Raw genomic sequence first — 13,158 nt, forward strand, 5'->3', positions numbered from 1 at the left:
CCCCCCCTCAGGCTCCCCTCAAGCCAGTGGGACAGGAACCCTCCAGATCTACCTGATCGACGTGAATGACAACGCACCGGTCCTGATACCTCGGGAGGGTCAAGTGTGCGAGCGCATGCGCCCCAACTCGAAGATCAACATCACAGCCTCCGATGCTGACGCCGACCCCAATGTGGGGCCCTTTGTCTTCGAGCTGCCGTCTTTTCCTGCCAGCGTTCGCCGTAACTGGACCATTTCCAGACTGAACGGTAATTAAATGTCGTAGTGCCTTCAAAACAGTCCAAAAATGTAGCCTCGTGATGGAAAATTGAGCAAGTATGGAGAAAAGATATATGTCCATTCTGCATCCTTAGCTGAATTAAGCAATAAACTTAACAGATGGGATGCAAAGCTCCTCTACAGAATAATGGGCGACATCAATTGGGGAACTGGGGATGGCTGTAAGCTGTGAGAGAAGTCCAAGTTTAACAAAATGTCTCACAAAGCTCACAGTGAGAGACGCGGGTGCCATCCAGGGTTGACGTACGATCCATCGTTTGTGACAAATGAGATCCATTCATCTCTCTGTCCCCTGAGCAAGCGATCTGTCACCTAATCCACCCAGATGGATGTATCACAGCAGTTGTCTTGAGGACAAATCTGATCACATACCTGCATTCTTCTCCCACAGAGTCTCTCGTCTTAGCTTGACTGAGTGATAGATGCTGAAGGTTATACATTTTGTTTGGTGTTTTTTTATTTTTAATGCCTCTTCACATACATATATTTTCAGAACGCTGACAGTTTGTTCAGTTGCAGCTTTTATTTGGTGCGTCCTCGTAACCAAACACATGATGACAAGATGTCCTGAGGTAAACAAAATGTAATTTCTCTGCATTTCACCGTCTTATCTTATTTTCTTCTTCTTTTTCTTCTTTTTGTTTTACTCCTCTTCCTTCCTCATGTATTTTCGTCTGCTGCCCACGTCCCTCTATCTCGTTACATTGCCCCCCTTTCCACCATTGTCTCTCCCCCATCTCACTCCCTCACTCCAGGTGACTATGCTCAGCTCCGGCTAAGGATTCCCTACCTGGAGCCAAGCATGTACGACATCCCCATCATCGTGTCCGACTCGGGGAATCCACCTCTGTCCAACCGCTCTGTGATCAGAGTCAAAGTGTGTCCCTGTGACGATAACGGAGACTGCAGCGCCACAGGGGCTGTAGCAGCAGCCGGCCTCGGCACTGGGGCCATCATAGCTATACTCATCTGCATCATTATACTGCTCAGTGAGTACAACAAAGTGACGCAACCAAAACTAAGCACAGATAGGTCATTGCATGTGCATGTATTGCAGGATTGTTTGAATGACAGTTCCTAAGCAAAATGTTGCACTAAGACATGGTAATGCTTATGAACCCGTCTTGTGTCTTTGATGCGTTTCTGTTTCTCGCAGGCATGGTTCTGCTGTTTGTAGTGTGGATGAAACGCAGAGAAAAAGAGCGGCAGGCGAAGCCCCTGCTGATCGACCCTGAGGACGATGTCAGAGACAACATCCTGAAGTACGATGAGGAAGGAGGAGGAGAGGAGGACCAGGTACGGTTATTAGATACAGTGTATCCAGCTGTGTCCAGCTCGAAGCTGTTAACCAGCAGTGGACATTTTCTGTTTGTTTGTTTTTAAAGATGGTACTAAGCTCCTTTTAGAAAATGTCATGTATCTCTTTATAGATTAGGTTAAGTAATGGCTATTATTATGGCTTAAACAAATTATTATTTTAATTATTGATTATCCATCAGTGTTTTTCTTAATTAAAACACCACAACGCCAAATTCTAGGTCTTGGTTATGGTACCCTACTACCTAAACAATACAGATAACAGCTTATCTTAGCAGACTAAGGTTCCATTCAAGTCATTGTGACCAATGTTTCGACCACAAAATGTATTAATACAAACTTACACAACTACAATTGGTCTTTTTCAAGATCAATCAAATAGTGGCACGACACAGCTTTGCGTTTTTAAATTTGTCTCCTGTCACAAATGCAGCTGGAAGTCTGAGAACCTTTAACAATATATGTGTAAAAGATTATTTGCAGATTAGTATTTATTGCGACTTATTTAGAACCACCTCTTGTACTTGTGGGCTGTTTAAACAAGGTGCATTTTTTTCTTCTCTCTTTACTTTTCATCGACATATTTCTAATAAGTGTCTGGCTTTTAAAGGATCTCTGGCCCGACTCTGGTATTTAACTTGCCTTAAAAAAGGCCAGTTGTGGTTGAAAAGGTTGAATTAATACATTTTGGAAGCCTATAGTGCACACTCACTACAACCTTTAAAAAAGGGTGAAAGCTTTCACAACAGTGAGCCCAAAAGATCTTCTATATGATGCTGTGTAGCCTTGTTGCCCTATAGTCACTCCAAACACATCTGAATCCTTTGAACTGAAGTGGAGTGTGAATGCTGTCCTCTAAGAACCAGACATTTCAAAGAATCCTGCTGACTTTGAATGGCTTCCTGAGGAAATATCCTGGACTGTGTCTTTTTCATTTCATTTCAATTTCATATCATTGTGAACCCCTGGATATTTAAATGAGGAAACAATTTCAACTTGGTTATTACTGATGAAAACTGGTGATGTGGCTTTTTTCCTTTCAAAAAGGTTAATAAGTAGCTTTCATCTTTTTTAAATTATATTTCATGAAACTGAGAAAACGCAGAAAACTTGTCCACGTAACACTATTTCAGAATTAACTGTGGACAAGATTGGGTACAATTAGTTCACCTGGACTGGAGATTCAGTCTGTGGAGCAAAAAATAAATTTCTCTATAAAACAATGAGACTGAAATGTTTTCTGTGTGAATTCTGCCCTCTGCCCTACAAGTAGCAGGGATATAAATCCTTTTTAGTTTAAGTTCCACAACTGTGCAGCTCTCCATATGATGAGCCCCATTTCTGCTCAGAAATGGCTGTGAACATTGTTATGTGATTTATACCTCTGCTGTTTACCATTTATTCTTCTTTTGGTTGGGTCCAAACGTTTTGAAATGACAGAAAAATATCAAATGAATATTTATTTTGATCAACATAATATTTACTCCACATTCACCTTGTACAAATGTTTCTTCAACAACTCATTTTTCATTAATTTAACAGGGGAGATGGACACTTACCCCTAACATAATAATAATTCACACTGAGCTAGTACAGAAAATCCTTTATCATCAGAAGTAACAAGCATGTCCAAGTAGCATATACAAATTATAGTAAAGTTAAAAAAAAAGTTAGATAATTAGTGCAATAGTTTGCATCTCATTTTGCTCATTTGATTGATTCAAAAATTAATTTGATAAGTTCAAAATTGTGTATTTTTCCACTTAAATGAAAAGGTCTAACAGTGCTTAGCTCTGTCTCCTTTATTTAAGTCGGAGATGTATTATTAATTGTACTAGTTTTGATGCAATCCAGGTTTCTATTGCATAAAACCCTAGTGTCAGTTTCAGATGGATGCCCAGCGTATAGACATTTTTTTCACTTTTAGACCCCTGTGTTATGTGAGAAGTGTTATTTATGAGCTGCAGTGGAACAGTAAACTCAATATTCTGCTTTATTTATTTACAACATGTAGCTAAAAAGACATATAAGGACAGAAAAGACAACCAACAGTTGTATGGAATGCATGCGTATTACCAGCATCGGTTATCATTTATGTACAATTTAGTGTAGACTAAACCGCGTCCAGCAGTGAATATAGATCCAGCTGCATATTTTACATATTTTCATAATAATTATCAGTGTAAATATCAGCAGACTGAGAGCGTCCACGTATGTGTAATCTTCTCTAAAGCTTATTGTTCAATAAAAAAGTTTAATATAACAGAGTGTAATTTAATGTTAATTTTAATCAGGATTTTAGCATTTTCTGTAGACTGTGGTGTGTTCACATTGAGAAAGTGACAGAATGAGTGTTGCAAGCAAAATAGATTTTGCGTTTTCTATGTAAAAGATTAACATGCAGTTTGATGGATTTGTTATGATGCAAATATTGTGCCATATTTTTATTACAATTGGTAAGTGATACATGGCACATTGATTTTTTACTTAACATGGATTTGGGATGCAGCTAAAGTCTGTAGCAGTGCAGATTTACAAAAGAGTTCAGTTTGTCAGAAAGGCCTGAAGCCCAGATTTCACAGCCAGTCAGTCCTGAGTGCTCACAGACTTAACAGGAGCGCACATCAAAGTGTGTGAGTCAGTAAGTGTGAACAATGAGAACTGACCAGAAAATAAATTCAAGTGTTGAATCTGAGGACTGTCACAACAAAACACAGTGCTGCTCATCTTCAGCAGTAAGATGCTGCAGTTTAGAGACTGTTAATAACTCATCAATTCAGATGACGAGCACGGGGGTAATTCTCTTCACCAAACTGACCTTCTCTCCACTGCCTTCATCCAGGACTATGACTTAAGCCAGCTGCAACAGCCTGAATCTCTGGACCACATCATCAATAAGCCGTCGGGGGTGCGCAGAGTGGACGAGAGGCCTGTGATCGCTGAGTCACAGTACCCGGTCAGACCCAGTCTTCCCCACCCTGGAGACATAGGAGACTTCATTAATGATGTAAGTATGAGAAAAAACATATTTGTCTTTGTGCTTTTTCCATGGCTGCAAGTGTTTTCCAGTCACCGAAACATTCTAGTTACCAGAATTGAATGAAAGCTTGGAATTCGCTTCACTACAGTACATTCCTGCCTGTGTGTCTGCCCGCTGGAGATATTCCCCTCCGTTACACTCCTGGATAAAATGCAATGTCTGGCTCTGAAACAGCATTCAGGCTGTAATAGGACATTAAACCCCTAATGGGTGGGTGAACTAGATCGGACAACGTTTATTAGAACTGGCACCTAAGTTGTTACCATGAGAAAATTCATCACCTCCGTTATACTGTTGGTGAAAAACAACTAAATCCAGTTTTATTAGAAGCTCACCCTGACGCAGTATAAAGGTCTAACCACACAGAGCAGTAAGGGATTTTACTGCCTGTCTTCCTTGTCTTTTTATGTCCAGGGTCTGAGGGCAGCAGACAATGACCCCACAGCTCCTCCCTACGACTCCCTGCTGGTGTTTGACTACGAGGGCAGCGGTTCAACAGCTGGCTCCGTCAGCTCACTCAACTCCACCAGCTCAGGAGACCAGGACTATGACTACCTCAACGACTGGGGCCCTCGCTTCAAGAAGCTGGCCGACCTCTACGGAGGAGGGGATGATGACTGAGAGTGGAGCTGGGGGCGGGGTGGGGCTGCGGCAGGCGTCAGGAGAGGAACAACGTGCAGGGGCCAAGAACATGACGCAGGCTTCATGGTGGATGTGAGGAACAGACCCTTACTGGGGAGGTTCTCACCGAGCCCGCAAACATGATTTCCGCTGCAACGCAACTGTATTCTGGCTTTATATTTTTCAGTGGCGAGTTTGTAGTGTGATGTTTTTTAATTTTTTTTTCTCTCTTTCTTTCTTTTTGATGTTCTCTCACCGTGCTGGACCTGGAGCTCTCTGGGGACGAATCAAGGCGGTCGTGAGAGACACGAGTAGTGAATTTGTGCTTTGATTGATTGTTAAAAACGAAACCATCTCTTGCTTTAGTCTCACACTGAAGAGAATGTTTTTGGGAAGATTCTCTCTGACTCTCTCTTTCACTCTGTCGACTTGAATTTCCTTAGAACAGAAGCACTGTCATTTTATAAAGTGCCTTTTGTGATGTGTTTTTTGTATCAGACTCCTGCTATCTCAGGATCGGTTGCCATCCGTGCAGTACAGTGGAGGCGCGTCCTCTCGTCGATGTCGCCTCCCCTCCCTTTCCCACAACTCCTGCGCTCCTGAAACCAGCCCTGCCTGTCACTCTCCTCTCTCCTTCACAGTGGTGCAGATGAACAACCCCAGCAGCCAGTCCCAGGAGGGAAGGACACCACCGGGGCAGACTATCAGATATCATAACCTGATGAATTACGGCCTGAAAGAAGCCAACAGGAGTTGTTTTGGTTGATAAGAACCCTGTTCTCCAAGGACCTGCTCAGTTTGACTTTCACAAGCATCACCTGTCGACACAACTACAGCAACACGCTGATATTGTGTGACACCATTTTTATACATGTGGGGGTTTTCTAATTTAGTGGAGAATGCCTGCCTTTCCTCTGTGGTCTCATGACTTTAGGAGCCTTTATGTTGAGATGCTTGCCTGCCCTGTATGGTTTTGTGTTGCTTTCTCCACAGTGTAAAGCTTATGTAGGCATGATCTGATTAGTCAGACAGTAAAAGAAAGTGGGACTTGAAATGACTCGGAAGAAAAGGCATCTGAGAAGGATTTTTTTTTTTCTTTGTCGCCTTGAACATTCCCATTTTTTATAGGCAAACAAAATTATAAAAAGGTGCATGATTTTTTTTTTCAAAATGTTTTACTCAAAGCACTTGTTACTATGTGGTGAGAATGTGAAAATAGTCAGCAGAAACTATATGAATATACTCTGTATAAAGACACTGAGAAAATAAAAAATACTGTAAGATACCTATTTTTGAAGTATTGCTGACATAAAGGTTGCTGCTCTCTTTCTCTAGCTCCTCACTGGGCTTAGGGGATTTTTTGGCCCGTTCATTTTTAATATGTGAATCTTATTATTTTTTTGGTTTCTTGTCCTTAGTTGAATCATAATCCATTTTAAGTCAGCTCATACATTATTGTTTCAGTTTAGCTCCCTTTTTTATTTTCCATTTTAAAAATGCTTTGTTTGTACTCTTTTTATATGTGAAAACACAGCCTTCCTCGCTCACTCTGTATTGTCTCTTACAGACGTTTTCCTTCTGTCTCTGGCCTTGGGACAGTGGAAGCTTCATCAGCCATGCCTGCTGATAGTTGTTCTATTATTCAGTGTACTGGGATTCCTTTGTTCATTCATCTAGATACTGGATGTATGCTTTAGAAAATAAACAAGACATGTTTTGAAAATGGTCAGTCGTTTTATGAATATTCCACGCATGCACCATCTTCAGCAATATGCTGCTGGTTGGGTAGTAGTCCGAAAAATGTGTCACTCAGCGCTTTACATTTATAACAGGCCAGTGTGACCTTGTTCTTAAAAGCATTTTTACTGCAGCTTGATCTCTGACCAGTCTAGTTTAAAGATACCATGTGTTGGATTTGCGCATTTCTTACCAAAAATGTAGCAAAGCATGCAGTTATCCCACATCTATCCATACAGGAGGATCAGATGATAGAGGGGCCCTAAACAACACACAGAGTGCTTTAGTTATGGGCCATTGGAACAATTTAAAATATGCCATAATCTGATAAAAGAACATTTACACAGTGGCTGTAAATTCACTGTTATTTGTTCAGGAAATTATTGCTTTGTATTTGCACACTGAGTGATTGTGCTCTCAATTTGCAGTGAAATATTGTATTTGTGAGTGTTAAAAATAGTCATGAAGTGGAACAGACTCCCTTTGAAATTGAGGCAGTTAATCTTTGACCCTGTTGTGTGGATATGGGTTCATGTACTAATAAAACACCTGCTACTTGCCCATATGTTGCATCTCAGACAAAAGGAGTGTTAGAGCAGTGTATGGGGTCAGAAAGTATTTTTGTGTCCGTTCCTGTGATTTCAATTAGTCAGCTGAAGCTCCAAAAAACCCTCTGGGGACTTAAAGGGATTTAATCCTCTCCGGCTGTGTGTCTATCAATTAGCCACACCATTAATCCCCACGGCGTAATCTCATTAGATAGAGCGCCTTTAATGAGACACCCAGAGAGAAAGCAGAGAGGCAGGCAGTACGAGAGGGAGAAAAATGAGCTGGTGGCTAGCTGCAGGTAGGCCGTGTGGAGAGGTGATTAGTAGGATGGAAGAGAGGGTCAACAGAAGGAGGGCGGCGAAGGCAGCGAGACTCAAGCACAGCAGGGACGACACATAACATTTAGACGATGTTTTTGAAAAAAATATGAGAAAGTGAAGCTTAGTGATACTGTATCTTGTGATGTCCACTTTGACCAGAATGTAGAGGTGTGGGTGAAGTGAGCAGGGCTAACAGAGCGAGGTTAGTGCATGAGGTTCTCTGAGTCACACGATAGTCCAGACTGAGTAGCTCAGTAATGAGAACATCCTGTGGTTAACACCCTACTGTAAGTTAACTCTTGTTATAATAATCATGCTATAATATTAATGTATTCTCCCCTGGACTCCAGAGGTGGGGTGGGCTGTTCTAAAATAATACAGCTCGTAAAAAGTCATCTTGGTCAGAGCTAGTCAGAAGATAAGGAGATTAGCTTCGGGAAAGGTTTCTTTGAAGGGCTTAATGGAACTTCACTTGGTTTCCCTGTGGCAGAAGGAAAGAAGAAAGCAAACTCAAGTTGCCCTCTTGATAAATGGCATATATAGACTGAGAGCTTTGCTGCTGGCATGCAGCCAGTGCCTTGTGTGTTGTAAATAAAGTTCTCCACTTCAAACATGTCCAAGCCTGGCTCTTTTCATTTCCTTTCCGTATAGCTAGTGAGTCTCTCGTGCTGCTGCTGGGAACAGTCCAATCTGAAAAACACCAGCGGATGTTGGTTCTGATGCCGGCTGCGTGATCAACTGTTCACAGTTTAGTGTTGATGTTGCTGTTCAGCGGAGGTAGCAGACGGGCTGGCTCTGCTGCCTGCTTTTCTGCTGACACCACTCTGGGCCTCCCGCTATTTCAGCGCTCAGTCTAAAATGAGATCAAAGAAGCAGAATAAATTTGATGTTCCTGCTGCAAGTGGGGGAGAGAATATCTAGTGTTTAACGACCAGCCATTTATGATATGGATGGCTGGTCCAGTGGAGACACTCTGCTATTACCAAGACAGGGTGCTCACATCAGTCAGGGTTGAAACACTGTCTGTGCACTGTTAAACAGCATCTGAAAAAAAGACCATTTCCTACAAATCATAGTTGCTTTTTTGTCATATCAATAAAAGGAAGATTAAGGGGAGGACCTAGAATGTAGTATTGTTTAACTAAATCTTCACTATTGTCAGAGGTGCTGTGTGATGAAAGTACAATACTGACATTTTAAACCTACAGTGCAGAGGAATATGCAGTACATTTTACTTTACTACATTTGTCTGACAACTGCAGTTTCTCTGTTTATCTCATTGACCAGCTTTTGTGTTAACCATAATAGAATTAGTTATAAATACTAAAGCCCGTATCAGCAAACGTGGTCCAGCATTGTTTCCTTATGGCCTGAGAGCTTTGTTTAGTGCATTGGCAACAAGACTGTACATGCATTGCAGTAAGTAACCAACAAATTTAGTATTACCTACAATTTTCCCCTGGCACTAGGTCAACATCTTCAGTTTGTATAAGACTTTGGTTTGGTGCAAAATACAGTCTAGTTCGTAAATTTTGGAACGGAGGCATTTGACCTCTGTACACCACCACATTGAATTTGAATTTGAAAACATTCAAGATATGAGCACGGTGAAGATTTACAGCTTAAATTCCGAGGTTTGGACAAAAGTGTGGCATCAACTGTTCAGGAATTACAGCTATTTTCATACACAGATTTTTGGTGGCTCATAAATAATGACAAACGGCTGACAAGCAGTCGTGTGGCCTCTTCCCTTGTTACTTCATGAATAATCAAGCAGATTAAAGACCCGGAGGTGTTTCTGAGTGTTACACACGCATTTGGTAGCTGTTCACTGCTACTCTGAACATGAGGTCCAGACAGTGAAGGAGGTCATCATTAGGCTGAAAAGGCACAATAAAGCCAGCAGAGAGACTGTAAAGTGGCTCTAATTCCCGAATGGTGACTGCCACCCTTTTGTTTAACCCTTTGAAACCAAGCTGATACAAAATCTTGACTTCGCTCACAACTTGAGTGTTTAGTTTCAGATTCAATGTGGTGGAGTACAAAGCCCAAAAGCCAAAAAAATTAAAAATGAAATGTCCTAGCACGCTCATATTCAAAATTAAGATGGTGAACAAGTATTCTTGCATGTTTCTAAACTAAAATGAATTTAACCAAATTAATACACAATCATTGTCCTACATTAACACTGGCTACTGATGGGTGGGACCCAAAAAGGCCTGAGAGATTGTTTGATAATTAATTACTTTTTGCTGCCAACATTTCTGTATTTGAGCATCTATGAAATTCCTACCTCAGCAACAGGATAATATCAATGAGTTGCATTATTGGAAATGGAAAGTGTTTTGTAGCCTAACTCATACTAGAAACTGCACAGAGCATATCCCAGACAATTTTACAATTCAGTTCATTTAAGAGATCTCTTGAGAGTCAATCAACCTTATAGACGTGCAATACTCACTAAAGTACCTTGTTAATGTAGAAATAATATTAGAACATGACATGTTCTCATATATTTTCTCATCATGACATAAAAGGGTCTGAACATTTCTTCTATAACTCATGACTTAACCCTCTAATGTGAACATTCACACCACTGACTTGTCATATTCTTTTACAGCTATAATACAATAAGCATGAATGATGCAACATGGGATTGCCGTTGTGTTATTTGTTGACATCCTCAAAGCAAGTACATAAAAGCTGTGCCGCTGGTGCTGATGCTGAGCATTTTTGTAGAGAACAGCATCTATGTTTGATTACATGCTAGAGTGCAGTGAGAAATCTGAGCTGCATCCTTGAGCAGAGCGGCGTTTCTAATCAGCCGGATGTAATTCTTCACCTCCGTCACGGGTTAACTGCTTTCACCAGGACACTGGCTACATCTTTAAATAGTAGGAGAGGAATCCTTGGCAGCCAACTCAGTTTCTAGTGTCTTTTTAGGAGACAATCAAGCTACCATTCGCATCTGCCCCTCCACTTCCCCCCATCAGCGTTTTTCCAAGAATGCAGACAAACACTTATCATGAATAATGGATATAGAGCACAGGTAGTAGTCCGTGTAAATTAGTAACTGACCACCACACGTGTGTAACAGCATTAGTGTTGTAAATGTAATGATGATATTACAATAACATGAAGTGGAGTAATGACAGATCATCTGGCCATGTGCCTAATGTAAATTGATTAAGTCAGTTAGCTTTATGGCTGTTTGTATATGTGTTAGTACTGCATATATACACTCTTCTTTCAATCTCAAGAGCATAATTTACATATGTTTTATGGTAATTTTCCACTAAAGAGGCAACACTTTCCATACATAATTCATTTGTGTCTTTCTGAATCTTAAAAAGTGCTTCAAAGTGAGGTGAATGTTTTGGCCTGAAGGTGTCTCATGGTCCTTTTTCTTTCTTTTCATGATAAAAATATGCAGATATTTAATTTTTTGTGGCGGGATATATCTTTGTGGGTAGCATTTAACATTTTAAATTGGACCTTTGGTCTGTTAGTCAGTCCAGTTCAGATCCAAACTGAAAAATCTACCATTTTAAATCTACTGCCATGTTTCATACAGATTTTTATGATGAATTCTGCTCTGGAGCCACCATGAAATTGATATAATTTTTTTTAAGTGTCATGACTCATTCCGTGATTGGATGGTTTGCAATGGAACTCTGTGCAGCTTTCGTTGTAGGTGTAGCCATAGGACTCCTAGGACAAAGTGTATTCATTTTGCTGGGGTCAAATTCTAATCTATGCAATTCTCACTTTTGGCTCAGCTTTAAGTTGTGTTCTGTACCTGGCTAATTTCATGCTGACGTGATCGATCACCTATCGGGGGGGGGGGGGGGGCGCTAGAGCCACTCACATTGACATCTACAGGCAATTTATAGTCACTAATTAACCTAATGTGCATTAGTCAAACAAGCAGTTAAAGAGTCCTCATCACAAATTAAGATCAACAAATTGCCGTTGAGTCCCAGTCTGAGAATCCAATGGAAGACCACTGTGTTAAAATGGAAAAAGTGGCCTTGACTTTCACACATCAGCCTGAGTCATTTAGAGTCTTGGCACCTTAGCTTGTTTGTTCTTGTGTGCATTCAAGAGCATCAGGTCACACGTTTCCCAGTGTGAACCACAGGTGTGTACCTTCAGCATATTTTGGTACCTGTCCCACCACATAGAGGAGATGACTTTGTAAATGGAGATGTTAGTCTCCTGGGGGCTGACACTGCCTGCTGCTTGGCCTGATTCAGCTCCATTAAAGAGGCCAACGGGCTATTAACCCCTGCGTCAACACCTCACAGGTTCAGTCGTGCTTACAAACCCATTTCAGCAGTGGTCATAAACACTGGCCTTATTATAGCATTTCTGGACCAAAGCAGACTGCCCTGGTTGACCCTAAAACGAAAGAGTCCTAAAGTCAGCATTGACCTGGGGGGAAGGAGGGCACCGACGCACAGGACCTGGAGTTGTGAGGAGGTGTAGATGAATGAAATGCTTTTTGCATGTTTTATTACAGTGTTCGATTCCTCAGGAGAAGTTGTCGTTTGCTTTCATTTCAGGATAAAAGTGGTTATAGGCTATTGGATTCGCGCATCCTAATGGATGATAAAGTGCAGTGACTGAATCACACTGTGCCACATCAGTTGATCCAAATCACATTCTCATGTCCCTCCTAGGAGAGAATTTTATTCATCAGCTCAAAGCTTAATCAACAATATGCAAGGAGGCGTTGAAAAGGATAAAATTAATTAACTGACTTTTAGTATTGCATTTGTCTCACAGCATGGATACGGTGGGATTACAAGTGGGATTCTGAGTTCACTGGTTTGCAAAGTTATATCAATGAAAAAAATATCACAACCTTCCTATTCCTCTAGCTTTAGGGGTCTTGCCTTAATAAAGAATTTTATAACCTTCCAATTCATGTAAGTAATTGGGGCTAGGGGAACTCTAATTAGCCTCTAACCATCATTAAATCTGAGCCCCTCTGTGAGCATAAACAAGACAAGAATTTTAGACTGGAGACTTATCTCAAAAGTGCAAGAGAAGAACCCTGCTGCGAAGCACTATCAGAGCAGTCAAATCCCATCTTGGAATCAGACAAAAGCACTCATAGATAAGAACAGATGAACAATCACAGGCTTCAGCATGCCTGCACACACACACACAAACACACAAATAAACTAGCTTTAGATATGGTTATTATATCATCTTACTACCTTGGGGTGAAAGCAAAAATGACAAAAGTAAATGTAACAAATTAATAACAGCCGCCCCTTTTAATAAATG

The 13,158-nt window shown here is 41.0% G+C and overlaps 1 protein-coding gene across 3 annotated transcripts in view; it reads left to right on the plus strand.

The window, feature by feature from the left end:
* cdh4 (cadherin 4, type 1, R-cadherin (retinal)) overlaps nucleotides 1-6,984 on the plus strand; it is a 176,809-nt gene extending 169,825 nt beyond the window's left edge. For all 3 annotated transcript variants that reach the window (XM_067505522.1, XM_067505523.1, XM_067505524.1), the window contains 5 exons: nucleotides 12-248; nucleotides 1,035-1,268; nucleotides 1,436-1,575; nucleotides 4,439-4,603; nucleotides 5,051-6,984. In XM_067505522.1, the coding sequence (XP_067361623.1) occupies nucleotides 12-248; nucleotides 1,035-1,268; nucleotides 1,436-1,575; nucleotides 4,439-4,603; nucleotides 5,051-5,257 (983 nt within the window). In that variant the 3' untranslated portion in view covers nucleotides 5,258-6,984. The remainder of the gene's footprint in view (nucleotides 1-11; nucleotides 249-1,034; nucleotides 1,269-1,435; nucleotides 1,576-4,438; nucleotides 4,604-5,050) is intronic.
* Nucleotides 6,985-13,158: the final 6,174 nt, after the last annotated feature.

This window comes from Channa argus, chromosome 5 (genome assembly GCF_033026475.1).
Source record: "Channa argus isolate prfri chromosome 5, Channa argus male v1.0, whole genome shotgun sequence".
Taxonomy (NCBI): Eukaryota; Metazoa; Chordata; class Actinopteri; order Anabantiformes; family Channidae; genus Channa; species Channa argus.